This window comes from Cyanidioschyzon merolae, chromosome 2 (genome assembly GCF_000091205.1).
Source record: "Cyanidioschyzon merolae strain 10D DNA, chromosome 2, complete genome".
Lineage (NCBI taxonomy): Eukaryota > Rhodophyta > Bangiophyceae > Cyanidiales > Cyanidiaceae > Cyanidioschyzon > Cyanidioschyzon merolae.
Genome location: NC_010128.1, coordinates 32321 through 59599, shown reverse-complemented (window position 1 = coordinate 59599; position 27279 = coordinate 32321). Strand labels below are relative to the sequence as shown.

Sequence of the window (27279 nt, the reverse complement as noted above, 5' to 3'; positions counted from 1 at the left end):
TTCGATCATCCCAGTGAACAATTTCTGCTTGCTCACTCTCAGGCGTTTGAAATCGAAGATATTCTTCCAGTACGTCTCCCGGTTTTCGCCGGTGAAGTATTCCCTGCTAACATTGAACACGGTACTGATCCCTTTCATGATGCCGTAAAGGATTCTGGAGTCGATAGTCACGAAATGTGACCTGATGTTGCACATTGGAACCACGTTTAAGCGCTTCCCCTTTAGGAAAGCCTTCGGTCTCTCCCACTCTTCATTTTTCGCCATTCAGCTTCATCTCCACCTTGTGTTCGAGTTCTCGGTCCAAAAACACGAAATATCGCAGGACGAGGCGATAGTATCTTTCCTTGTCTTTTTTCAACTCTGATATCTTGTCTGTTGGATGAACCAACCCCAGTACCGCACGGTGCTCTTCTGTAACCGCACGGATTCCAGAAGCTTCATTCGTGCTCCTGCGTGATGTCTTCTTGTCGACAAATTCGACCTCATCTTCACGCTTGCGGTCGTTCGTGACGCCATTGATAATCGCCCATTTTCCATTGCGAGATAGGCCCAGGTAGAGTGTAACCACGGCACGTATCATGAAACGTTCGAGGTTCACCGTCAAATGGTCCTTCAGATTCGTGGGGTACTTCATGGGCCCATATGGATAAATATCCCGGTAAGCCTAGTATCGAGTACCATTGAAGCTGTAAAGGGGATGTTTTTCGTGGAGGATTTGCACCAGCTCATTTTCCTTCCGCGTTTCCTCTGTACCAAGCATCAGGTGACGAGTAAAGGTCTTATCGAAGAACTCATTCGGAATCTCGACCGTTTCCATGTGCGTCACGTTGCAATGCATCTCCCTCGCCAAATGCACCAATCCTGACGACGCCTTGACAATACTCTTGGCGAACGAGTCGACATGGTTTCTGATAGCGTCTCGCAACTTTTCATCGTACGGATCCTAGTCATGTTCAAGAAAACAGACTTTCACCACCGTCTCGTCGTACAGGCGTCTTTCTTGCTGCCTACGACGTAGGCCCTCTAAATTGTTTGCTTCTTTTCCTCTTCCTTTTCTTCTGTACTCGGCACTGGTTTTTGTTTTTTTTTCTGGCAGCCAGCGACACTGGGCCTCCAAGATCGTCAACTTTTTTCATAGCTTTCCTTTTTTAGTTTTTTTTTTGGAAAAAAAACGCTTTTGAACGCTTCTGTTATAAACCGGTAAACCCCAATCGAATATTTTTACTTGAGGTTTGAAACACGAGTGAGCTGAAAAACTACACTTGCCTAGCAAGTTAACGGAAATACAACTTTTAAAAGAGAGCTACACGCTCCTGATCAGGATCCCATTTCCCTTCAACAACGGCACGCGCGTCGCGTCAGTTGACTGCCCGATCTCCCAGGCGCGCTTACGGTGCGCAATGCGTGCACCGCGCGAGACGCTACTCCGATCGATGATGGACACGTGTCCGACACTCTGCAGGCAAATACGTCCTCATTCCGGTAATTGTGGTGCATCAGAGGGATCCGTCGTTAGGTTTATCATTGCAAAACCGTATAAAGCAAAACAGCGCCCCGCCTCCTCGAGTCGTGCGCAGCGGACGAGCCACTGGGCGGATCGCTAGATCCAATAAAGCTCTGGTCCGAGGGGAAACACTGAACTGGGGGCTGCGGTATTCGCAGGAATCCGCTCAGGACAGGAGCTCTATGCACGAAAAATGCGGCATCAGCATCATCTATGCGAGCTGGAGCTTCTCGTCCCACGCATCACTCTCGCATGATGAAGACCAAATGCTTACGTTAGGCTCGATATCTCGTGGGCATCCATTCGCAATTGTAGTGAATTCGGGTACGTGCGCTGCCAAATCTGGACACCCAAGATAAGCATATACTACTGTTCACCACCGGGCGACGTCGTATGGGCTGTTCGAACGCCCAGGAGTAGGGCTGTCGCTGTGTGTACCTCATGATGCAGTTGAGGTACCCACAAACGTCTGCATAGGGCGCGCTTGTTGCTTACAAGGCAGCCGCGTTGACACCTTGAAGCGCACGCACTCCACCAAAGGCCATGCAACGACGACGTCCGCGACGCACTGTTCCTTCATGAAAGCTTCGGTGGATGCGAGCACCGTTTTCGTAATGGTGTGCCGACGCTGGTGCTGCGGCGCTGCGATCTCATCGTCGACCCGAAACCTGCGACTGCCTGTACGCGATACGTCATGAAAACGCTCCCCGAGTTCAGGTCCGAGCTGTGGCTGCTCGCCCTATCCGATTGTGTTTGAATCATCGCTACGCGATCTTTTATAGATGATGAGCACGTACACAGAGTAATGGACTGGGGAATGGTTAGACAAAAATCGTACACAAAAAACCCAACAGTACCGATCCGGATGTCTGAATCGTGACGCTAGTATACCTGTACAGGAAAGGGCAGATCCGTTCGCAGTCATTCCTGGTAGACATCAGCACCAGGTGTATCGTCGAAGCACTTCAACACCAACCGTTCGGCGGAAGGTTCCTCCAAAGTAGGCATGGTGCTCGTACATCGCATGCTGTACATCACCCGACTGATGGCACTGGTTCCCACACCGCAGACGGTCCCAGAGCGAGGCATCGTTTTCTTCTGCAGTGCGCGTCGACTGCGGAATTCGCAGTAGCTGTGCTTGTTTCTGGAGCAGCCTCTTGGATACATCGACGCGGGGCGGCGACGACGACGACGACGACGACGACGGCAGCTGCGGTGACGACGCCCCCGCGTTGCACTCGATGGCATCGGGGCGGCGATGCAGCAACGCGGCGGGTGCTCCTCGCTCATCGGTTGGCGGACGCCCGCGTGTCGGACGACAAGGCGCTCCCGCCTCCAATGTGCCGCCGGGTTTACCGCATCGACGTTCCAGAATCTTAGGGCGCGCGCCCTTTCTCTCGTAAACCAGGCGAATCCGCTGACAATTTGGGTCCAACGACGCACTCCAATAACAGTCCATGCTGCAAAACACCGTCTTTCCATCATCGCCGAGCACCGGTCCATTGCTTGCCGCGTACTTCACATCCAGCACAGGATCGCATGATGGCACCCGATGGCCAGCTGTTGGAGTTGGAGGCGCTTTTAGCGACGGCGACCCGACTGTGGAACACTGACTCGCAGCCGACCACCCCGAGGATACCAGGGACAAACGCCCTCCTTCCCGACGTAAGGGTACAAGATCTTCCGTCCGTGTCGTTCCGGGCACTATTTCGGCGCCGCAAAGGCACACCCACACCGTTCTTGCGCAGTTTTCGCACCGGAAACAACTGAACGCGCTTTCTTCGGAGGTCGGGTACATGAGCTCGGCAACGAGCTCGCGGTCGGCTAGCGTTCCCACCCGCCGGCTCTCGGTGTCCTCGCTGTTCTCAAGTGTCTGCGACGTCATCAATTCACAGGATAATCAACCTTTTAACTCGTCTAGACAATGAACAAAAAGGCGCGTTCGGTGTTACATGGACGCCCGTCATGCGTGTATGCAGTGATGCATAAGCGCCCGCATCTCGGGTTATGCGACGTGTATCGCTGCATCCGGATCCGGCGTTGCGGCGCGCGGACAGGTGACAGGCACGTGTCCGATGCGCACCTGATTATTCAGATGACAAAACGTTTACATTGACCATGGATCGCAGCATTCGGAATGGAGAATGGCTTTCGGGAAAGCGTCCATCATGAAGCACCTCCCTTCAAGTTCCATTACCAGTACTTCTTCTTATCAGATATACAGGTCGTTTCGTATGTTGTGTCGTGCGCCGAGCCTGCCGAAAGCGACAGCAATAGCGCATATACCGCTGAAGCAGGTGCGACACGGAGACAGAACGGCTTTGCCATTACCAATGAAAGCGTCGACTCGAGGCGTGGTTCCTCCGACATAGGGTCGGAGTACATAGTAATTCTGGGAGCCTGCAAGCTGCCCAGACGGACGTGCAACCTGCGACAGCGCGAAGCGATATACTAGGAGTCCACTGCGACCAGGGCGACGCCCGGGCGCAGCATAACTGCGCTTATTCCCGGAAGGAACTGTGTTGAGGACGAGCTGTTCATGTCTCGCCACAGCACCCGCCACTGGGGGAGCACGAAGCACGAGCCCGGGACACTCGTCCGGCTCGCGGGGCCTTCTACCTAGAAGGTAAACTTTCTGAAATACGGGAAGCTTTTCCTCTTTTTAACGTTTAGCTCAGAGGGGGAAATTTTCATATCGTTGCGCGTTAGTCATGAGTCTCTGTACGTGATTCTATAGTTCGCTTGGTGAGCGCGCCTGGGAGATCAGGCAGGCATGAGACACGACGCGTGATATTCATCGATACGCAGCCAATCAAGACGGAGACACCTGCCCAAACACAAAAGAAAAAAACAACAAAACAAACTAGCCACAGACTGTGTACTAAAGAGCAAGTATCTTAAAGCCCCACACACACCACCCCCGTCTGAGAGGTCTAGTTGTTTCGGCGAAGCTCTGAAAGTGGGTTCACTCGGGGTGTTCGAGCGACGGGGAAGGAAGCCCATGACAGGGACCTTGGCCGCAACGAACGGAGGGCCGGAGGCAGCAGCAGAAAACGATGACAGGCTCGTAGTGTACGAGGAGAAGCTGAATCCGGTAGCACGCGGCCCGTCAAGGAAAGGCCCGGAGGCGTCTGTGAGTGCGTATCTATATACCCTACATAGGAACACGAGTGACGCGAGCGATATCTTTTCAGAGTTTTGGCCAAGGGCGCGGACAGGAGAATGTAGAGAGAGAAAGAGAGAAGGAGCGCGCGCGGCAGAGCTTTGCATAGAAACAGCGGCAACAAAGGCTAGTCCTCGGACTGGTGGGCCCTCCAGTTGTGCCAGGCCGCGAGCAGAGAGCATTCTCCTAGGGAAGAAAGAACAGAAACTAAACACTGACCAGCAACTAGATAACAGTTTCTTTTGACCTTGATAATGAGCGTTGGAACGGTGAAAAGTTCCCGTATCTTCGAAAGTTTACCTTCTAGGTAGAAGGCCCCGCGAGCCGGACGAGTGTCCCGGGCTCGTGCTTCGTGCTCCCCCAGTGGCGGGTGCTGTGGCGAGACATGAACAGCTCGTCCTCAACACAGTTCCTTCCGGGAATAAGCGCAGTTATGCTGCGCCCGGGCGTCGCCCTGGTCGCAGCGGACTCCTAGTATATCGCTTCGCGCTGTCGCAGGTTGCACGTCCGTCTGGGCAGCTTGCAGGCTCCCAGAATTACTATGTGCTCCGACCCTATGTCGGAGGAACCACGCCTCGAGTCGACGCTTTCATTGGTAATGGCAAAGCCGTTCTGTCTCCGTGTCGCACCTGCTTCAGCGGTATATGCGCTATTGCTGTCGCTTTCGGCAGGCTCGGCGCACGACACAACATACGAAACGACCTGTATATCTGATAAGAAGAAGTACTGGTAATGGAACTTGAAGGGAGGTGCTTCATGATGGACGCTTTCCCGAAAGCCATTCTCCATTCCGAATGCTGCGATCCATGGTCAATGTAAACGATTTGTCATCTGAAAAATAGGCCAGCGTTCTCTAATCGAGCACTTTTCTCTCTTTTTCTTTTGTTTGTATTCTTCAGTGCACGGTGAAGCATCCGTCGATCCACGCCCTGATTCCAAATTCCATTACCTTTACTTCTTCTCGGATATTCTGGTCGTTTCATACGTTCTATCGTGTGCCGGGTGCCTGTCCTGATTGACCGCCATGGCGCCTCAGGCGCCGGTGCGGATGCTGCACGGAAACAGAGCGGCGTTGCCGTACCACAGCGGGCGTCGACCCGCTTCTTTCTCGATCCGTGATGCACATCGCGCGCGCGCCTCAATGGCGCGTGGCCGCCGCCGCCGCCGCCGCCGCCGCCGCCGCCGCCGACGGCGTCTTCGATCAACTTCGTCATCATCAATAGCATCTGGTGATTCCTGAGTGTGCGTCCGAGGCATTGGGATAGCGTCGAAGCGAGCTCTTTTCCAGTGCGCTTTACCAGTTTTCATGGTTCCAATGCAGTGCATGTTCGTCGCTAATGGCTTCGTTGGAAGGTTTGATGCGTCAGGTCGTCTGCAGATGGGGCAGAAACTGTCAAGGAGGACGACGCCGGGGCGCTCTTCGGTGCTGTCTGTGAGTATGGCTGCCAAGCAGGTGGTGTTCCACGAGGAGTCTCGTCGTCGGCTTGTTCGCGGTATCAATGCAGTTGCAGATGCGGTACGCATCACGTTGGGTCCAAAGGGGCGTAATGTCGTTCTGGAGCGCTCGTACGGTGCACCTGAAGTCGTGAACGACGGGGTGACGATCGCGCGAGATATTTCTCTTGAGGATCCCACGGAGAACGTGGGTGCGCGCCTCCTTCAGGAGGTGGCGTCGAAGACGGATCAGCGGGCCGGGGACGGAACCACAACCTCTACAGTGCTCGCTCAGTCTATCATTAACCAGGGTCTGAAGCTGGTTGAGTCTGGCGCGAACCCCATTGCACTGAAGCGCGGTCTGGACAAGGCAGGCCAGCTGTTGCGCGCGGAGATCCGCAAACTAGCAGTGCCGATCAAGAGCCCCAAGGACATTGAAGCAATCGCGACGATTGCATCAGGCAATAGCGAGGAGTTTGGGCGTATCATTGCGCAGGCTTTTGAGCGAGTTGGAGAGAACGGCAGCACGATTGTGGAGGAGTCGCAAACGATCACGGACGATGTCGAGTTCTCCGAGGGCATGGAGATCGATCGTGGTTACCTGTCGCCATATTTCGTGAAGGAGCAGGATCGCCAGACTTGCACGCTAGAGAGGCCGCGAATCCTGATCACTGATATGAAAATTTCGAACGTGAACGAAATCATTCCAATTCTTGAGCAATGCGTCAAAGACAAAGAGCCCCTGCTCATTATCGCCGACGATGTAACGGGCGAGGCGCTCTCAACGCTGGTGGTCAATAAGATGCGCGGCGTTCTTGATGTCTGTGCGATCAAAGCGCCCGGGTTTGGTGACCGGCGCAAGGCGTACCTGCAGGACATCGCTATCGTGACTGGAGCCACAGTGGTTGCCGGTGAGCTTGGTATGACGCTAGAGGGTGTCACTGAGAAGGACTTTGGCCGCGCTGAGCGTATCGTCGTCGGCAAGGAGACGACGACAATTATCTCGGATGGATCCCATGAGGCAGAGGTAAGAGAGCGCATCAAGCAGATTCGTAAGGAGCGAGAAGACGCTGACACCCAGTTCGACCGCGAAAAGTGCGATGAGCGCATTGCCCGTCTCAGCGGAGGTGTCGCTCGAATTCGAGTGGGTGCCGCTACCGAGAGCGAGCTCAAAGACAAAAAGCTGCGGTACGAGGATGCGATTAATAGCTGCCGAGCAGCGATCGAGGAGGGTATTGTTCCAGGCGGCGGGGCAACGCTCGTCTATATGATGCAGAAGATGGATGAGATCAAGGCCAAGGTCGGCGGCGACGAGGACACACAACTGGGAGTGGAGCTGCTGCGGCGGTCTCTCAAGTCACCACTTGTCCAGATCGCGGAGAACTGCGGTCTTGAGGGAGAGGTCGTGCTCGGAAACGTGGCCGGGAAACCCTTTGGATACGGATACAATGCAGCTACCGGAGAGTACGGCGACATGATCGAAATGGGTATCCTCGATCCCGTGAAAGTGACAAACAGTGCGATCGAAAACGCGATAAGTGTGGCGGGCCTTGTGCTTACAACCGAGGCGCTGGTTGTAGAGATTCCCGAAAAGAAGGACGACAAGAAAGGCGCCGACGATGGCATGGACGATATTCCAGGAGAATCCTACTACTAGATGGGCGTCCAAGCACAACGTCTGACCGAACCATGGTGATTCCCCGTATCATGATTTGAATCATTTCTCACGGTATCCATGACGGCGTCAATTGAACATTCGCAGGCAGTGTCTCTTCACCGTATAACGAAGGTAAACACGGAGATTGGTTAGTCGGTGAATGCTCGCATGGTTAGAGCCAGATATGTGCTTTCGGAAACTGGTCCCTGGGGAACGCTCTCCAATGTCGTTCCGTTCGGCTTCAACGTCGCGTTCCCGCTGGTACACATCGGTATCGCGAAAGCGCTGCACTAATGTCAGAAAGAAATGGAACGGATCAACTATGCAAACTCCGGCGTACAGACTAGAAAATGGGTCTCTTCCGATTGACATGAACACCAGACCTTGCTGGTTTGTTCTGCTGCGACTGCTTTCCATTCCTCATTCTGGCCTCTGGGTGCGTGTACGATGGTTGTCCAGCTTCCCTCGGGCTCCATTTTCTGCCGTCTTGGGATATTGGTGGCAGCGTTCATGTACTGATTTCGCCTCTTCAAGTTCTAGTCAATGCAAGTCATGGACAGGCGGAATTCGTGATCGACGCTTCGCTTCCTGTATTCATCTTCAATGTGCATGGCATCGATGCGCTCATCCCAGCGGTGACACCGGACTGGGCTGAGGTGCTCCTCTATGGACACCCCATTTTGCCCGCCGAGTGCAGCCCTCTGGCGCTCCACGGCTTGCTTCGTGGATTGGTGCATGCCCCAGACATGTGAAAAACTGCTCACTGGGATGTCGTCCTCCGATTTCGCGCGCGCGGTGCCTTGCCCTATGATCATGCGCTTCTGCTGTGCAACGCTCTTGGCGAGTACGCAGTCCGCTGCAGTCGCAAGCGCACGCCGCTCCATTCAAGAGAGACTTTGTTGAACGCAATGTTATCCATGATGAAACAAGCACCGGTAGGTAAATCGAGGATACAGAGCTCATCGAAATATCCCGATCAGCACACGTTGCCTTCGTGCAAGGCGGTGACGCATGCTCCACCCGAACCGATCGCTGGGACGACTCAAGTCCGAGTCCAGGACCCGTTTCCATGCAAATAGCAGAGACATGAGCCTCTCGGGGTGTTTCCGATGCGATGTAATATGCAGATGCTGAATATTGTGTCGTCGATGGCGATGTGCGAAACAGGATGTGTCTTGGGAACGGAATCGATGATTTGACGTAACAAGTTCAATGGACTTGCGAGATGATCTCGCATAGAGTTTCCCAACGAATGACATCAAGTCGTTTCTCCGCGACAATTTAGCGAGGCCAATGACTGTGCCCACAAGTTGCCTTGAAACGTAAGGATCGAAAACATGCAGAATGCGTCATTTGGGAATGCGTAACGCACGGCACCGATGATGGTATCCATTGGTTCACGAACTTTAGTCCCAGAGCGTCGCGGTTCATTTTGATACCATTAGGGCAAGGAACTCCAGCAGCGAGGCGTCAAAGGAGCAACTCCGAATAAACGACTGAGAGTCTTCAGCATTGCTTTCGAATCCGTAGGCCGTTACAGCGGGACTTGGCTTGAGCGTCGAGGCTGTACGTCTACAAAATCCGTGAATGAATCGAATAACAGGAACAGAACAAGCAGTTCACTGTCCCACTTTAATCCAACGCGGCTCTAGTTGTGCTTCGGGTTCTCGGCGGGCACGTTTGCGACGCCAGCGGTAGCGCTCACATGCCGCATGCCGCTGTCGCAGACCGCGCACCGGGGACGCTGCAATATGTCAAAGTCCCGCTCGTGAATCGCACGGTACATGTTTGTCGATATTGTTGTGTCTCAAGGTGCATATGCATCTGGTCGAACGAGGCGCTGCACGCCCGCGACCCAGGTGGTCAGGGATCGATGCGGCAAATCAGGCGCCATCGATGAGGCTATGTACTTCAGCGCTGACACGTTAACACCCAGGTTGCATCACTTTCAGAACAGCACTCTGCTAGGGAATACAAGACCGGACGAGGTATGCATCCACGGGTTTCGTGCATAGCGCAATCCTATCTGCATCGCTGCTGTCACTGCCCTGGCGATACGACGACTTCGCAGCACCTTTACGCGCATCCATTCGAGGTGCAGCGTACTCGACGCGGGCTCGGGGCTCGATATCGGTCTGGGTAACGACAGGTAGCTCACGTAAGCGACCCGACAGCGATGCAAAGCGACACGCTGGAGAAACTCGGCAACCAGAGCGATACCCCGGGCTAGCATTCGCTCATCCGAGAGGTCCCAGTTGCCGCGCGTGGCGGCCGAGGTGCACAGGCCTGGAAACGGTACCGAGCACCGCGGAATCGCTCGATCCGCAGAAGTTTCCGCTCGGTAGCCTCGTGAGCGCAACACAAGATGGACCTGCTCCAGAGACAAGACCTCGCGTCTCGTAACGAACCTACCAAGAGAGATCAAGTATTCGCGAGCGCGCGGTTCCGAGTATGCATCTCGGGCGTCGATGCAGCGTAGAATGCGTTCTAGGTTCGTTTGCAGAAAGCAGCGATGCCACATCGCACACTGCTCGGCAGAGTTAGCAGCATCAGCAAGCGCAAAGGCGACGCTGGCTTCCGAATCGTGTCCTCGGCAGGTGCATCCGCGGAATGGATGCCTATGATGACGCGGCTTTCGGAGCGCGCCGTGCGAGAAAGCTCATGAAAGCTTTCCGCGTGACAACTGCGACTAGTGCGCAGCCTTCGTCCATCAGCAGCGAACCAGCGCTCCAACTGGCTGGTGCATACTTGCATACACACGTGTCCTCAAAGCAACGCTAATGCTGCAGGCCGGTCCACTAGATGTCCTGGAAGGCGGCCTCGAGAAGGCGCCGGCAGCGTCGAAGCAAGGTCGCCTGCCTGTCCAGCGCAGGCTGAGCAGCGCACGCTGCAACTCAGTGCATGTTCTCAGCAGCTCCCAGTTGGTGTCCAGTCACTGACGCAGTTGTCTCCAAAAACGGCGCACAGTTCCTGGACCCGCTCGAGTACGCAGCGGCCCCGGAGTCTGGGAAGAGGCTGCAGTGTCGGTACTAGTCCTGCGGCTCTTCACGAGAGAGAAACCTTTCTAGCAGTGCCGTTTCCGACGTAAACTTTGAAACGTATGCTGATGTACGGATATCAACCTGCGAGGCCGACGAACGAGCCCCTCTGCAACCAAAGAGGCCGCAACAACATACCCTCTCTACGAGGCACGGTCTGTAAGCATGCGCGGTAGCTTCCACGCCTATAGCGCTTTCGTATCCGGCACGCCGTTGATGCAGGCTCTCCATAGACACAAACACAGACACACACACACCCACACACACACCAGAGGTTCTGCGGCAGTCTTCATTCCAGGGTCCATACCATCATTGCCATGCGGAGGGAATATGCTCCAGCTGCCTCAGTTCTGGTCATGCGTTGAGCGGCACCTCGTAGCGAGAGGCTCAGGTTCCATGCGTCCCAAAGCGTACGACAATGTCGTTTCGTCTCGACGCTGTGTCCGCAGCGACGATACAGGCATCGTTGGAAGCATTCGCGACAGGCACTCGGCACCCCGAGGCTTGTCGGAACGGACGTACATGCCCCGAGCGAAGCCCGGGTCGTGCCGACTGCTGAAACCCCGAGGATCTGGTGCTCATTGATGTATGCTTTTCCTGACGGCAATGTACAACTCGGACTCGGAGCTCCCTGGATACCTTGAATAACGCGTAACGATACGAGCACAGCGTCGCATGGACAGCTTCCGAGCCGCCTGTGGCCGGTCTGCTTGCACAGCTCTCGTTGACCGGCGGAAGCGCAGGCGTCGACGTCGGCACGCGTCCGCCCTGCGTTCATTCATGAACCTGTTTGCGCTGACACAGGACGCTTGACGACGAGCTGCCTCAAACTCGGTACTGGTACCGGTGGTCTTTGTAGTTGTAGTGGTGGAAGCCAAGGTTATCAACTTCGTTTTCAGAACTGATTTTGGCGTGAACTGCGGGCGATTTTGGCGAAAGCAAGGAGCGTTCCAAGTGTCGTACTGGCATGCACGAAACAGCAGCCGCACTGCGCGAGTGGCACGCTCGCCTGCTGTCCTGGGAGGCAGCGCAAACGGACCCCGGACGAGTTGCGGAACCGAGCGGGGCCTCGGAACTCCGTATCTTGTGTAAGCTGCTGTTTGACTCGGCTGCGAAGACGCTTGAGTGGCAAACGAAGCGGCGATGCCTGGGAAGGCGCGCAGCGGCTTTGCGATCAACGCTCGGCGAACTCAAGCGATTGAGCATCGCCGGTTTCGATCTCGAGCAAGTTTGGGCCGAACTCGAAACACGAAACCGATCGTTATGTGCAGCTGCGAGGAAAACGCTTGAGCGAATAGAAAGTGAGTTTGCAACGGGCGGCGGAAGCGCTCAATGTATAGAGGTTGCTTCTACCGCGGACACAGCGCCGAGCCAGGATAACGGGACACTGAAGCGGGTACGCTTCGATGACGAGCGCAATGAAACGCGGGAATTTGTTCGGGACCAAGACGAGGAGGTTGGCTGCATGTCGCCAAACTTTTTCTTCGATGACGATGACGATGAAAATGACAATGATGAATTTATCATCGGGCATGCGATGCTGGAGGCGTGCGATACCATGTATGATGCTGGTTCGTCGACCTCAGACTCCAGTGAGCGGGACGAAATGGATGAAGCAGCGTGTGGCGACTTTGGTGCGAACGTCGGCCACGAAGCGCTACGCAAGTTTGGCCATACGAGTGCGGATATGGAGTTAAACTCGCTTGCGTCAGATGCTGCTGCGTCGGTGAAGAGACGCGCCCTGAGTACGAACGCGGCGTCCGTAGCGGATGAATCGGCACCAGACTGCCTGCTCTCTGACGAATCGAATGAAAAAGGCCCAGGTCATAGCGATACCTGCGATAACGCCATTGAATCGGCGCACAATGTTGCAGCGCCTGAAGCGAACACCGCCGGTGCATCTGCCTCCGGTTCCGAGGCCCAGTCCCTGCCGCAGCACTCCAACGCAAACAATCGCAGTGAAGCGTTGCCGTCGCATGTGGCCCAGTTGGACCCCTGGATCGAGCAGACACCAGATGCGTCATGGTCAAGCGCGGAATCACCAACAGCAAGTATCGACAACATAGACGATGCCTCGTTAGATTCGTTCGGGACAGATGATGACTCAGGCACACTGGAATCCTCAGCTTCTCCGGAAGATGATGTCTATTACGAGCAGTTTTTCGGCTCAGAGGCATCCGACTCGTTGCGCTCCGATGCATCGCCACGCGAGCAATCATTTCCACACAGAAAGCGCAACCAATATACAAACGCTACAATGGATACCAAGTCGCAACCGGCGGAGAATAGACACGACAGCAAGCACAACGCACACAAGCTTTCAACAGCGGCGCCAACTCTGGATAACACGTCCACGTGCACACCAGTGACAACACCTGAACCCGCCCAAACATCCGCGTTTGAACGGTGCGAGGCGCTGTTGCGAACCCGAGCCCGTTCACTAGAGAAATTTAACCTAGAGGAGAAGCCCTGGCAGCTTCGCGGTGAAGTTACCGGTCATGAGCGCCCCGTAGACTCCGTCCTCGATGCCGAGCTAGACTTTGATCTGTCGGTGGCGCGTCGACCGCGCATTCGCACGCACGCCTACGAGGCAGCGCTCGCAGGCAACCACGTCGATGAAGCGGCGATCTCGGATCGCGCTGCAGATTCAGACACGGACACGTCACAGGACACGGACACGCATGTGCTCACGGAGGCGAGCATCCGACGACGTGTCCTGCAACGTGTCCTTGATCAGGCGTTCGATGATGTGCAGCGGCGCGTGCGGCCTTCGGCGGCGGATGCTGCTGCTGCTGCTGCTGCTGCTGCTGCGCCTGATGCTGGCGCATTCGAGCTATCGCAGGAGCGCTCAGCGCAGGGCCTCGCTGAACTCTACGCCGGCCGCGACGCTGCCACAGCCGGGGCGCAGGGCATCGTGCGTGGCGCCTCGACGCAGACGCCGAAATCGCCCCGGAATCCGCTAGAGCAACAGGTGGATGCGTTGTTCGGGGAGCTGGCTTCCGCAATCGCGACACAGACTGAGGTGGCAGAGCGAGTACTGGAAACCAGGTCATTCGCGGTCGCGGACGGCTGGTCATTGCGACCGCAAAAGCTGGTATCCGATGCGACACAAACGGTTGCTGTCGGAGAAGCGCCTTGGATGGTTTTGGGTCGTGGCGATGTACCGGGAGCGGAGGCGGCGGCGCTTGCGGAGCAGCGCGTCGCTCGCGATCCAGTCCGTGAGCAGGCCTCGCGCCTTGGTGTCGACACCGATGCGTCACTACGGCTCAAGCAGGGCGATACGGAAGCGTCGCGTTCGAGTCGTCGGACGCGGCGAAATCGCCTTAAACGACTGGTGCGCAGTCGCCTGCGTCGAAAGCGTGAAACAGCCGAGCAGCGTCAGCGTGCAACCGAGTGGCTCCAGGAGGCAGCCCTGCGGGACTCGATTGCGGCCTGGGAGGCCAAGTCGCGCGGCCGTTCTCGGCATGAGTCGCGTATCGCGGGAGAGACGGATCGTGATCAGCAGGTCGTTTACGAGCAAGCGCTGCGGGTGGTACAACAGGCACAAGCCCAGGCCGATGCCCAAGCTCGCGCACACGTCAGTCGCGGTCAATACGCCGGTATTCGCATTCGAAAAGCCGAGCATGTCGCTGAGCAGCCAGCTCGCGGCAGCACTGACCCAGCGCACACGTCCAGCATCCAATGTGGCGGGGCGCGGCGCACTCGGCGTCTAGAGCCTGGTGACGACCGCGTACAAGCAGGTGGCGGCAGCGGCTCCGCGACACTCTACCTACAGCTTCGTCGCCAATTAGATCGCGAGATTCAACGCCAAAAGACATCGTCTTTGTAAACAGAGTGCTGTGTACTGCAGCCGCCCGGCGCATGACCTACGCGCTGCGCTGGTGGCTCGCAACACACGTCACAGTGTTCAGCTTCGTTGGAGACGGCGCGTCGATGCCTGCGGTTTATACTTTGAAGCCGCGGCTCTTGCGGCGTCCGCGTGCGCGTTCAAACTTGCGTCCCTTGGAGAGCGTGTACGGCCGGACGTGCTCCCGGCCCGTGACGCCGACAAAGTGTTTGTAGCAGCGCCGCTGGTGCAGACGCCCTCGAATCAGTATCGTATTCTCTCCGCGAGGCGCTACAAGCGCTAACTGATCCAGTGTCATGACCTGGCCTCCTGCCGCTTCAATGCGCGCCCGTGCGGTATCGCTGATCTGCAACGCACAGAGTCGAATGTTTGGCGGCACACGTAGCTTTCGCTCGTCGTCAAGCACCTTGCCAATGACAACAGCGATCCGTCCCTCTTTACGCTTTGAATCATCGTAATACCGAAGGAGACGAGAAAGCGAAATGGGCGGACGGTTCGTCCGCGACATGCACAGCCGCTTCCACACGACGGCGTTGAAGGGTGCCCCAGTGCGCCGTGCAAGGAACGCGTACAGACGCACCAAGAGTTGCAGGTAGGGATCCTGAGAGCGCGGCGCATCCCGCTGTTTTCTCTTACTTCGGCCGCCAGCGCGCAGATCGATACCCATGTTGTAACCTGGTCGTTTTCTTCTGCCTGGTGAAGCAGGCGCACAACACACACACACACACACAAGGAGGAATGGCAATGCGACTCGTACGGACGACGCATTGGGCCGGGATGGCGCCGTCTAGGCCCCGATCAAAACCTGAACAACTTTGCATTTCATAGATCATACGTGAATATTTATGGATGTTACGGAACCTGATGAATCAATCGCCCAGGGCTGGGTGCGCCGCGCCCTGCCGCGACACCAGCGCCGGCCATCTGCGATCCGTGTGCCGCCTGATGAGCGGGGCTCTGGTTCGCGCACGCGCGGCGCCCAGCGCCGAACGCCCGACGTTGACGCGGCGGCAGACTCGTGCGATCGATGCCGATGTTCGTAGCGCATAGAACGCGTCCACCTAGCTGACTCGTGTACATAGCAACGTTTTCCACTGACATCGAAACCGGGATTTCGCTGGGGGTTTCTGTGGCCGCTCTCTTTTCCATTCGCTTATTTCCGCCTTTAAAAACGCCGGTAATACCTTGCGCTCTTGCTGTACGCTTCATAGCCGGTGGCTGCTGGTAGCGGTGCTCAAGTGTCGACTGCACTCGCTTGGTGCCAACGTCGACGCCCTTCTCGCAACGTCCGAATATGCCATCTACGCATTTCTTGCCGTTTTCATGTTGTTTCTAGGAGCGCTGTGGTGCGCCCGCCAAACCGATGACAATCGGATGGGTCAGGGGTTTGCGTAAACCCAGCAACGCGCCTGCTTTTCTACTGGATACTGCCCTGTTTCACATGGACGCTGTGTCCATCACTTATGACATGCCTTTGACGGGTACGAGAGCCTGCCGCTGACGTCGTTCTCCGATTCCCGACACCGCTGCCGCAACCCGCGGCTCACAGGCGCCTGTTGCGCGATACCGTCGGCGAGTACGCTGTCCGCTGAACGCACAAGCGCATGCGGTTCCACGCGAGAACGCATCGTCCGCTTCCTTGCAGGCTATTCGATTTTCTGCGTATCCTTCGTAGCAGAACATGCCGATGAGCGTGGCGAACATCGAGGTCCCTTGTACACTCGCGGGGGTATGGTGTCCACATGTGCGGTTCACTTGCAACGATGCGAGCGGAGCTTTCCGTGGACACGTATTTCGCTCGCTCCTTGTACCAGTCTTTCATTCGTTCCCCTCTTCTGTGACGTAAAGACGAGGCGTGCGAATCGAACTGGCGACTGGACGTTCAAGTTGCAGAGTCCGTGACGCCCGCCTCCAGACCCTCATCAGCTTCGACACAGGAACCCGACGGTTTTCCTGATTTGAGGGAAACGCAGACGCAGAGGTACGCGATCCCTGGGTGCAGGCCGGGCCCAACCTCAAATGGGCGTACATTCTCGAGGTCATACCTCTGTTCTGGTCGTTGCTTCTCCTTGAATGCCCTCTCGTGTGCAGGGATGCGTCAGAGCTCTGCGCGCACCGGGAAGCAAGAACCGCGTTTACCATCGACGACGACGGACACCGCCACAGCATCCCTCTCGAAAGAGGACACCACGTCTGCTCGCTAGAAAGCTAGCTTCTGGATCATCCCGTTTTACTTCTTGTTCGAAGTTTTTTGAGCTTCTGGCGCTTTTCATCTATTTGGCGGATCACAAATTCCCTTAAAGCCTCGGGCGAATTATCCGCAGTTCGCTTCATGAAATCCATGTGCTCGATAAGCGCCTCTTCTTCTTCGACGATCCTATTCTCCATCGGACGTTTCTGCCTCGTTGTTGCGCAGGCGCACGCTCCACGACGAAGTGAGAACTGTGCGAATCGCGAGGCCGGTACCATCGACGGCGAGATGCATTCCAAAAAAGGCGCAAATCTGCTCCTTTCAGTGGTTGTTAAACAGCACGCTCGATGCCGAAGCAGGATGGCTTGCCTCGGCGGCTTTCTCGCAGGCGACATCACCATCCTCTGCTCGGCGTCTCCGACTTTGCGCAGGACTCGACAGGGCGTCATCGAGCGCTCCGCATCCTCCCCTTTATGGACTTTGGAGGAGCGCTGGTCCCCACGAGCTCGTGCATGCTATCCAGGCGGATGACCGACTCGTCATGCGTTCGCTTCCACGTCATCGAATCCATGGAGTGCCTGCGAAGATGAACCCTGATCTGCTTCAGGTTCGTCGTGCGTATTTATTTCCCAAAGTACTTGTTTGGGTTCCCCAGGCCGCATTGCGTCACCGAGCGAACGAGGCGCTCGACAACCACAAATTCGCTCAACCTGGGAAACAAAGCGCGTTCGGCATCGAGAAGTGCAGGCGGCGGACATGAGGAGCATCCGATGTGTGCTCGGGCAGGCATGAGGGCATGAAAATCCGTCCGTGTCAACAGCGCCTCGACGAACTTGTCCGCTTTTACGGATTCCTCGCTGCAGCGGAAATGCGCTGGCATGTGAACCGGGTAAGCACGCTGCTGGAGCTTGCTGCCAAAAAACTGTACATATTCTTCTACGCGGACGATGTGGTCCGGCACGACCGTCTACGATTCGCAGTCTCGCTTTACACTCGTAGTGTCGTAGCGGAGCCGCACCAGCAGCACCTCGTCCGACAGCGCGCTCAAGCGATGCGCTTTGTGCGGGACGACCTCCCGTCCTGCACTGGCGACAGTCTCTGGGCGCGGTACGCTCGTGTCTTCAGAACACTCTTGGATTTCTCTATTACTCGTACACAGTTACTTCACTGGGATATCTGATGTGCTTGGGTTGTACGCCTTTGTTGATAAACATGCAGTCTATATTCATTCTTTGCTCATTGTTCAACTTTTTTATTGATGCCGCTTCGGAAATCCGCGATTTCCGAACAACAACGAATTGCGTAAACTAGTTCCAATAAGCCCGCTCGATCGAGTCGCTTCGCCTGAAGCATCCAGCCTCATTTTGTACCAAGGATGAGCCAAGGTACCGAAACTTGCATAGGCTCCCGGAATCCATGCTGCACAGCCCCGGAAACATTCCCAGGCAGGTTGAGCCATGGAGATGAAGCCGACCGCATAGGCTGGCTCATCCATCCTCTGTTCTCTGATGGATTTCATGCACAGTACCTGTTTTTACCCAAGATCTTCCTTGTACCGGACGGAGCATCCTGGCTGAAGGCCAAACGGAGTAACACCGGTCCGTTTACTAGGCTCTATTCGACCAAGGCGATGACGAACGCCCCGCTTGGAAGCATCGCTCGATACAAAGACGCGCGCCCGTGCCCAAGACCCTTTCCAAGCACAACGGAATAGGCGGGCCCTCTGGGAACACATCCTATAGGAGATGTCGTGCGGCAGCTGTCGAACGGGTTGTCGTCGACCGCAATGAAACAATAAGCATTTGCTTTTCGAATGAAATCGATCATTTGAGATGGGTAGTTCAGTGAACGCTCGGCGTGGGCCTCTGATGCTCTCTTCAAGAGAGCTTGTCGCGTTTTCGTTTCCTAGACGGCCAAGCAGCGCGAATGGATGCGCTCGCCTACTGCCTTGGTGCAGAATGATCGAAGGCTTGAAGCGTTCGTAGTCTGAGCACGCTATCCGTAAGGAATGGAGCAGCGTGGAGCCTCGTACATATAGACTGAAGGATGATTTCGGTTACTTTACGTACCGACTTTTGATGGCGGTACGAATCAACTTGATTTCAGTGACGTCACGAACTCCACAGACAAAGCGTCGAGCGTGCCACTCCGAACAGATGACCAACGGTCCGAAAACCATGTAAGCATCCTGAAACCCGCTTGCCTGTACGTCGAATGTCGAGGCTGTACATCTAAGCGTGATCAGAAAAGAATCGCAGCACATGAACACAGCGAGTAGTTTAGTGCTCCATATTCATCAGACGTGAGCTTACGAGGGCGCCTTGTGAACACACTCGCCGCCGCCGCGTTCACCTCTGAACTAGGGATAACAGGTTCCGTAAGCGCGCGCGTGCTGTGCACCACATCCACAAACCCATAGGCACACACATACACACTTGCCCTAAAACACCCCGTTATCCATGCACACCGCCATGTTGTGCGTCCGCGACGAATACGCCGCGGCTGCGGTGCAGCGGCATGTCGTCTGCGGGGGGCGTTTCTCGGCTGATGGTGCCCATTAACGCGCATATCGTCGAGTCCATTCCCGCGCGGTTTCATCATGCTTCCTCCGGTTTGTAAGGTACTCTTTCGCAATGCTGCCGACCAGGGGATCATGCGGATTGGCATCTGTCAAAAGGCTGCAGATCGACAACAGCACTTTGCTGATCGTCAACGCTGGCGACCAGTTATCCTTCAACGTATCCAGACAAATCTGACCCTGGCTATTGATATTGCAATGATAGATGCGGGTTCGAAACACCACTTGTGGTGCTTTGAACGGATACTCCCTCGGAAACGTGATATCCAAAAAGAACACGCCGCCTGCATACGGCGTATCCGGCGGACCCAGAATCGTCGCCACCCACTCGAACAGATTATCGCCTTTGGGGCCAGCAGAACAGTTGCAGGGTGGATCCATAGTAATTTCCACCAGTTCCCGCTGAATGCGTTTCGCGGCCACCGACAGATCCGCACCAGACCCGGTACCAGTGCTCATCGTTTCCTCCGAGCGGTCCGTCGTTGCGCTTGAGGGAACGTTACTCGCCCTGTTCATAGAAGCGCTTTTGCTACGATAGCCCCAGTTTGCTCACGAAAACGAAACGCGACACGACTAGCCCCGACGTGACCCAAACGTATTGCAACGACGCTTCCAGGAGCAGTCGCTTGCACACCTGTTTACAAAACAGGAGCAACAGCAGCAACTACAGGAGCAACAAGAGTAACTGTAAGAATAGCAGCAGTAGTATCTGTAAGAATAGAAGTAGCAACTGTAGGAACAAAAGTAGCAACTGTAGGAGCAGCAGGTGCGTTTGCGCTCGTTCAGCAGCAGCGCTGCACGCATGGTGAGCGCGCGCGCATTTGAACGAGCGCAGCAGCGTTTTGCCGCGCTGCCCTAGCACGCTACCAATCATCTCACTGATACTGGTAGTGATGTCGATAATGATGTTGATGATCCCGTAGAGTGACACTTTGCTTTTTGTCAGACAGATCGTGTCCTTGAACCAGAGATGCTAAACTTTGCAAGGGGTATCGGTGATAGGGAGAGCGTCGGACTTGCTTCATGAGACGTCCATGCCCCGTACTTGCCTTTGGATGTACGTAGCGTTTCGTGTTTTCCATCCGGTGCCGATGTCGATGTCTGCTTGCTGCATCCGCGAGCGTCCTCCACGCGCCAATGCGGATACAACACCGTCATCACATCGCTCTAGGATGTTTCTTGGGCAGGCAGGCAGGCAGGCAGGCAGGCACCAGAGCTCTTCACCGTGCCCGCATACGTGCAGTCTGTCCGTCTCGCAGTTGCACGCTGCGCGGTATCACGCATGGAGTGTACGCGCATCCATACACACCTTGCACGATGGTATCGGAAGCATTACCATCATTATCTGCAACTGGAACGTACGCAATGGAACACTTTACTGCTCTGTGGTATACACAGCGCGTACCGTGCAGCGTCTAGTACCGAACCAAGAACGCTCGTCGTCCGTACGCGAGTCCGAGCGGGCAGTTCCACGACGTCGATACGCTGCGCGTTTGGCGCGCACTTTGCCGCTCTGCTGCTGTACCGTGCAGAGCGCCACAACGTCCGAACGCGTTTATGTCTCTGGTTCGGGAGAAACGTTTACAACGTGAATGGGACATCCTGCAACGACAACCGCCCCCGTATGTTCACGCTTGGCCGCGCTCGCCGGACTCGCTCGAAGTCTTCGAGGCGCTGATAGAGGGCGCCCCCGACACGCCGTACGCAGGCGGGCGCTTTCGTGTCGAGGTCACCGTACCAGAGCGGTACCCCTTTGAACCACCCATCGTTCGATTCCAGACTCGGGTCTATCATCCGAACATCGATAGCGCTGGGAGAGTTTGTCTCGACTTGCTGCAGATGCCGCCGCAGGGGAGCTGGCGACCCAGCGCGAACCTTATCGCCGTCCTCGCGGCACTGCAGCAACTACTGGTTGAACCGAACCCCCATGATGCACTCGAAGCTGATGTTGCACGCGTGTTTCGGACAAATCGCGCAGCCTTCGACCGGACAGCACGCGAGTGGACACTCCAGCATGCTCAACAACAGCCGTAGTTGATCCGGGCTGGCGTTCGTCTTGACAGCGCCGCGTATCGGAGCAGCGAGACTGTGTTCTCGGACGCATGAACCAGGCGGTGGTACCCCGCACGCCGTCGGCGAGAAGCACTCGAACTGGTAGTGGTGCAACTGCTGCCGGTTGGGTACGGTGCACCGACCCGGCACGCGCTCCCGCGTTTACGATGGACTCGGGGGGTGGGGTCACCAGACGCTCGCGATGCTGCTCGATGGAAGCGTTTCCGACTTGTTTATACAGGTGTGTGCACTGCATCCAATGCCGTCATTCGGGAAAACAAGCGTATCGGTAGGAGCGTCGGACAAGCGGGCGCAAGTGCGGGTTGCGCTGCCCCGGTCGCAGCGACAGCCGCATGATGCGAGCCTAGGCGCCCTACTCATCGTCGTTATCGTCTTCGGAGGGAATGAATTCATCGTCATCGTCATCGTCGACATCAATGACGCTATGTTCACTGTCGTCGTTGTCATCATCATCATCATCATGCTCGTTTGCGAGTCGTGCTCCTGCTCCGGCACGCGAGCGCCGTGTGCGTACCGCTCCGTCACTCGACTCGTCGTCGTCGTCGTCGTCGTCAGAGGGCAGGACACGCGGCGCAGGACGCCGTGCGCGCCCTGCTCCACGACCTGCACCGCCGAGTGCCGAGCATGCCGCCTGCTTTGCCGTCTCTCTGGAACGCTCCTCCGATGAGCGAGGCTGCCAGTGCGCTTCGTAGCTCGCAGCGGTCTCGGAAACGGCGTCCGCATCTTTGCGAGATGTGACCGAACCGCCAGTGGCGTGCGCAACGCTGGGCATAGCGCTCCCGCTCGTGTCGCTCGCAATACGCAGACGCGCTGCGAGTCGTTCACTGAGCGAGCGCTCCGCCCTGGTACTCAGACTCGCTGAATGAGCGGGCGTGGCGTCTGTGTCGCGTTGCGTATCACTCGAGTTCAGGGCAGCGGCGCCTGCGAACGTGTTCAAGGGCGGCGGCACTGGGTGCCGTCGGGGCGCTACAGCCCCTGTATCCCTGTTCTTGCGTTGGCCTTGACGCGCGAGCCTTGTCGTGGTTGCACGATCAGAAGCAGAGGCGATACGCATCGTCGCCAGTGCACTCGCGTCCGCGGCACCAGCGGTGCCTGCTTCCTGGCGTACGCGCTGCACATGCTCGCGAACGTTGACCTCTGTCTCGCCGCTTTCGCGATCATCGATGCCCACGAGACTCGAACTTGTGCACGTGCTTGACGCATCGTCCGCCTGGCTGCGCGTGTCTGCCACGGCGGTCGTGCAGCGTGTGCTCTGGCGTCTTCCGCGTCGCACTGCCGTTGCGCCCGGCACCGGGGTCGGTACGGGCACGAACGTCGCATCTTTGTCGTCGTCGTCGTCATTGCTGTCATCGTCGTCATCGACGCTGGTACGGTTGCTGGTAGCGGCAGCGGCAGCGGCATGGCGTGCACGTCCGCGACCAGCCCTGGGCGCACGACGCGTTCGCTTGGCGTCTTGGGCATCCTGTGCGAGTTCGCTATCGATGCGGTCGAGGATTTGCTCCAGACGTGTCAGATCGTCGAGCCATAACTCCGACGGCCGAGTGGCTTGCATGCGCGCCAGCTCTGCCGCTTTCTCCTGGTGCTGGCGCTGCAGTTCCTGCACGCGCTCTCTGGTCAAGCTCCACAGCGGCATGCTCAGCAGGTAATCGTATCCGGTTGCATCCTTCGGGTGATCAGCATGGACACCATTACCACCAACCTGATCGCTAGACGTGCCGTCTGGAGTTCCGTCACCAGACGCTGCCTCGGAAACGCGTTGCTCACGGTCTGCATTGTTGCCGGTAGGCAAACGGGCAAAGTTGCGTTGATGCAGTTCGTCGAGTAGTTCGCTGCGCTTCCGATTCGCAATGATGATCTGGTTCTCGATCACCGCCATAATGAAGCGCACTTTGTTATCGAGACGGATGAGCTCACGTTCCAGAGCGCGAACTATCCACGCTTGGCGTTTTCGATAAAGCTCGAGTCGCATCTGGTAGAATTCAACCAGTATCTGTTGGATGGTATCGTAACGACGTATGCGTCCGTTGGAGTCGAAGAGCACCATGTTGGCGGTAGAAAGCGAACCGCTGAGATGCAGCTTCTTGAAAAGCGCTGCTGCATCTGCTTGTTCCAGTTCTGCGCCATTCGCCCAGTGGAGCGTAAAGTCCACCAGCGTCTCGGTGCTGTTGTCGGCGACCTCTTTGAGGAAGGGTCGGCTCGTCTGCTGCGCAGCAGACGACGCGCTACTACCACTACCACTACTACTGCTACTCGTGCTGCTGTTGCCAACGACGAGCGTTTCCAGCCATTCCTTGTACGGCTGCGTCCAGGTGCGCAGTGGCAGTTCGCGTATGCGAACACGCCCGTCCGACGATCGAGCCATGCAACCAAACACCTCATAGTTCGTCGGATGATGCGGTACAGCGACAATGGAACCGCGAAAGCCGCGATACCACGGCACCAGCGTCGCGCTTTCGTTATCTGCATCCAGAGCGCCGTGCGACTCCAGTAGCATGCTTCGGAGTATACGCACGAGATCCCGGGGATTATGACACGGAATGTTGGTGCTCCACCCAGTTCCAATACCTTCAGCGCCGTTCACCAACACGAGCGGAATGACGGGGCAGTACCATTTGGGCTCAATGGAGAGGCCGTCCTCCTCGAGGTACTCGAGAAGCACATCATCGGCCTCGGGAAAGAGCGCACGTGCAACCGGAGCGAGACATGTGAAGATGTAACGAGGTGAGGCTGCATCCTTACCACCAGATAGCCGCGTACCGAACTGGCCCGCAGGAACCAGAAGGTTCAGGTTGTTCGAGCCCACAAAGTTTTGGGCGAGTCCTATGATCGTGGCCATAAGACTCGCCTCACCATGATGATACGCAGCGTGCTCGCTTACATAACCGGCCAACTGGGCAACCTTGATCTCCTGATAGAGTTTGCGCTTGAAACAAGCAAAGAGCACTTTTCTCTGGGAGGGTTTCAGACCGTCGATGAGGCACGGGATAGAACGGGCGTTATCGGCGAGAGAGAACAGCACCAACTCTTTGTGCACAAAGTTCGCATAGGTGAGCGTATCGGCGGCGTGGTCGAAGTATGTGCCGAGTTTGTGGGCAGCAAGCCAGTCCTTCCGCTCCTGGACTTTGTGCTTGCTAAATGCAAGTTCGATCGACTCGTAGTCAGCGTGATTTTGCCAGACAAAAGGAATCTGGTGACGGGACAGGTTACTGAAATAGGTTCGTGCCTCAGCAGCGGTCGATGTACCCAGACCTTTGTAGTACTTGATGGTCCATCCTCGGAGGCTGCTCTGGGACTGTCGCCACTGCTGGTATTCGGGAATCGTGAAGAACACCACCTCTTCAAGGCGTTCTCCGCGCTTTGCAGTCGCCTTCACAATCGGTGTGATGAACTCCAGTAGAAATCCTGGGATGCGGAGCAACGAAGGCCAAAAGTGGTGAAAAAAATTCACCAACAGGCCCTTGATATGAGATCCATCGTGATCCTGATCAGTCATGATCATCACGTGGCCGTATCGGAGTTGCCGAACGCTATCCTGATCGTACTCCTTGCCGTGTTGGAGCCCCAGGATCTTTTTGAGGAGATTGATTTCAGTATTTTCCATGATTTGTTTGTGTGTGGCCTCTCGGACGTTCAGGAGTTTGCCTCGCAGTGGAAAGACGCCGTAGTAGTCGCGACCAACAACGGAGAGCCCCGAAATAGCGAGCGCCTTGGCCGAATCGCCCTCGGTGAGAATGAGGGTACACTTGGCGGACTCACGGGTTCCGGCCTTGTTGGCGTCATCGAGCTTTGGAATACCGAGCACGCGTTGGCGCTTACCCCCGTCGGTTTTTTTGAGCTCAGCATCCTGTCGAAAACGAGCAAACTCGAGCACGTTCCCGATGATATCGCTCCGGAGCAGTTTGCGCGTGAATTCTGCGCTTAGTTCGCAGCGAGATCCGAACGACTGAGGCCGCGATGTCAACGTCTCCTTCGTTTGGCTATCAAAGGCGGGATTCTCGATCAAGCAACGCACGAACAACCATAGGTGGTTACGCACCTGGAAAGGTTTCACTTTGAGGTTTTTGTGCTTCCGACTGAGATGCTCCAGGACCGCATTCACGATCTGGTCTGCAATATGATTGACATGCGTGCCTCCTTTGATTGTCCAAATAGAATTCACGAAGCTGACTTGCTGAAACTGGCCATCGCTAGGCGCAACTGCCAGCTCCCAGCGTTCATGCCCGCGTTCGTAAACAAAGCTGGTGTCCTCGCGTTCGGCCAGATAGAGTTTGATGTAGTCGCGGAATGAGCGGATGGGCAGGCGAGAACCGTTCCAGTACACCTTCACGCCAGGATTGCATCCGGCAATATCGTGGACGCGTTTCTCCATGAGCGCCAGCGTATCCGCATCGAGCGCATTCATGCCAAACCGCTGTAGATCCGGCACGAATGATACTCTTGTGTAATTGTCTTTCGCGGAGCACGGCCTTATCTGAGGCTCCTCGCACCGCTGCATGTTCGAGCGGAACACCTGACGAAAGCAGTGACGACCATCCGCAGTCTCTACGATAAACTCTGTGCTAAAGATGTTTGCAAGCTTCGCCCCGAAACCATTCCGGCCGCCTGTGACCTTCCGTTCCTCATCATCGTAGTTACTCGACGTAAGCAGGTGGCCGAAAATGAGTTCCGGAACGTAGCACCCTTCCTTGCTGTGAATCTCAACCGGAATCCCCGAGCCGTTGTTATAGACCGTGATGCGATTGTTTTCAGCATCTACGTCAACGCGAATCTCGTCGAGCGTTGGGTCACGCTGTTTATGATCCGCGGCGTTGACAAGAATCTCGTCGAATATCTTGTACAGGCCTGGAACGTACGACACATCGCGAAATACAACACGACGCGAGCTTCCCTGGGATGCACCCTCCTCCGCTATGGTATCGTCGAGCACCCACAGCTTCTCACTCGTCCGCTGGGTCGACCCTATATACGTATCTGGACGCAAGAGCACGTGCTCCAACTGAGACAGCTTCTGATACGTTTCTTCTATGGACTTGGGCCTCGAAGCCGTCGAGGATAGCGCCGAACTCGCCGAGCTTGTGTTCATGCTTTCGGATTGCTCGCACCTCGAAACACCAGTGTCAACAGCGTATCGCACCAGCTACGTTGACAAGTACACCGGTTGGTTACAGGTTGCGTTTCTTGCCCGACCGGACGTTCACGCACCCAGTCTGGAGGTTTCCTTCAGCGTTCAGACAAAGCGAACACCGAAAAACAGCACCGTCTACCCTGACTGTCTATGACGGAACCAATCGACCAACAAACAAACAAACAAACAAACACACACACACACACGAACACACAGTCAGACAGAGAGCTCTATAGAGAGATTGAGGGAACAGGCAGTTACGATACCAGTTGCTGCCGTTCAAATGACGTTGCAGTGTCTGGGAGCGAGGCTCGCAGCGCCCCAGACGCACTTGAAACGGCTGATGTGCCAGCGACAGGCATCGATTTTCAAAACGCCGCATCGCAAAGGCGGCCATACGCGCTGCGATGCGTTGCGGTGTTTCGCTTTTGGTGTCTACGTTTGGGTAGAGCGGTGTGCTTCGTTGTCGACGACTTTGAAGCGCTTTTTCCTACAAGCATATATACCTCTGTGTGTGTTTGTGTGTGGCGAGCTCGATTCTCACGTCGCAGCGGTCGCGTTGCGCTTGGCATATCCTTCGTAGGGTGTCTGGTAACCGCTGGTACGGCTTCAGCTTGTTTTTGGAAGTAGGTACGTTTGATAGCCCAACGAGGGCTAGCAGCGTGGACC

General features: G+C 56.1%; 8 protein-coding genes and 1 non-coding gene across 9 annotated transcripts, besides 4 other annotated features; 3 read left to right on the top strand and 6 right to left on the bottom strand.

The window, feature by feature from the left end:
* Positions 1-1461: part of a sequence feature (repetitive element) that runs on past the window's edge.
* Positions 1462-2441: 980 nt separating this feature from the next.
* On the bottom strand, positions 2442-3389 carry CYME_CMB023C (hypothetical protein; the record flags this gene model as incomplete). The annotated part of the gene is made up of 1 exon (XM_005535076.1): positions 2442-3389. One exon carries the CDS (start codon positions 3387-3389, stop codon positions 2442-2444), a length of 948 nt encoding a protein of 315 aa, XP_005535133.1.
* A 763-nt stretch (positions 3390-4152) lies between these two features.
* Positions 4153-5382: a sequence feature (possible transcribed region).
* Positions 4345-5471: a sequence feature (possible transcribed region).
* Positions 5472-5973: 502 nt separating this feature from the next.
* Positions 5974-7758, top strand: CYME_CMB021C (chroloplast chaperonin CPN60, precursor; the record flags this gene model as incomplete). Its single annotated transcript, XM_005535075.1, has 1 exon — positions 5974-7758. The coding sequence occupies one exon, from the start codon at positions 5974-5976 to the stop codon at positions 7756-7758; it is 1785 nt and encodes a 594-aa protein (XP_005535132.1).
* A 1622-nt stretch (positions 7759-9380) lies between these two features.
* Positions 9381-10979, bottom strand: CYME_CMB020T. The gene has a single exon (XR_002461205.1). It is a non-coding gene; the product is annotated as a hypothetical transcript (transcript).
* A 784-nt stretch (positions 10980-11763) lies between these two features.
* CYME_CMB019C (similar to U3 snoRNP component Mpp10) lies at positions 11764-14625 on the top strand (the record flags this gene model as incomplete). Its single annotated transcript, XM_005535074.1, has 1 exon — positions 11764-14625. The coding sequence occupies one exon, from the start codon at positions 11764-11766 to the stop codon at positions 14623-14625; it is 2862 nt and encodes a 953-aa protein (XP_005535131.1).
* A 115-nt stretch (positions 14626-14740) lies between these two features.
* Positions 14741-15310, bottom strand: CYME_CMB018C (60S ribosomal protein L18; the record flags this gene model as incomplete). Its single annotated transcript, XM_005535073.1, has 1 exon — positions 14741-15310. One exon carries the CDS (start codon positions 15308-15310, stop codon positions 14741-14743), a length of 570 nt encoding a protein of 189 aa, XP_005535130.1.
* A 368-nt stretch (positions 15311-15678) lies between these two features.
* Positions 15679-18013: a sequence feature (possible transcribed region).
* CYME_CMB016C (hypothetical protein) lies at positions 16864-17283 on the bottom strand (the record flags this gene model as incomplete). The annotated part of the gene is made up of 1 exon (XM_005535072.1): positions 16864-17283. The coding sequence occupies one exon, from the start codon at positions 17281-17283 to the stop codon at positions 16864-16866; it is 420 nt and encodes a 139-aa protein (XP_005535129.1).
* A 1378-nt stretch (positions 18014-19391) lies between the features above and the next one.
* Positions 19392-19928, bottom strand: CYME_CMB015C (probable ubiquitin-conjugating enzyme E2; the record flags this gene model as incomplete). Its single annotated transcript, XM_005535071.1, has 1 exon — positions 19392-19928. One exon carries the CDS (start codon positions 19926-19928, stop codon positions 19392-19394), a length of 537 nt encoding a protein of 178 aa, XP_005535128.1.
* Positions 19929-20969: 1041 nt separating this feature from the next.
* CYME_CMB014C (similar to ubiquitin-conjugating enzyme E2) lies at positions 20970-21446 on the top strand (the record flags this gene model as incomplete). Its single annotated transcript, XM_005535070.1, has 1 exon — positions 20970-21446. The coding sequence occupies one exon, from the start codon at positions 20970-20972 to the stop codon at positions 21444-21446; it is 477 nt and encodes a 158-aa protein (XP_005535127.1).
* Positions 21447-21837: 391 nt separating this feature from the next.
* CYME_CMB013C (topoisomerase II) lies at positions 21838-26568 on the bottom strand (the record flags this gene model as incomplete). Its single annotated transcript, XM_005535069.1, has 1 exon — positions 21838-26568. The coding sequence occupies one exon, from the start codon at positions 26566-26568 to the stop codon at positions 21838-21840; it is 4731 nt and encodes a 1576-aa protein (XP_005535126.1).
* Positions 26569-27279: the final 711 nt, after the last annotated feature.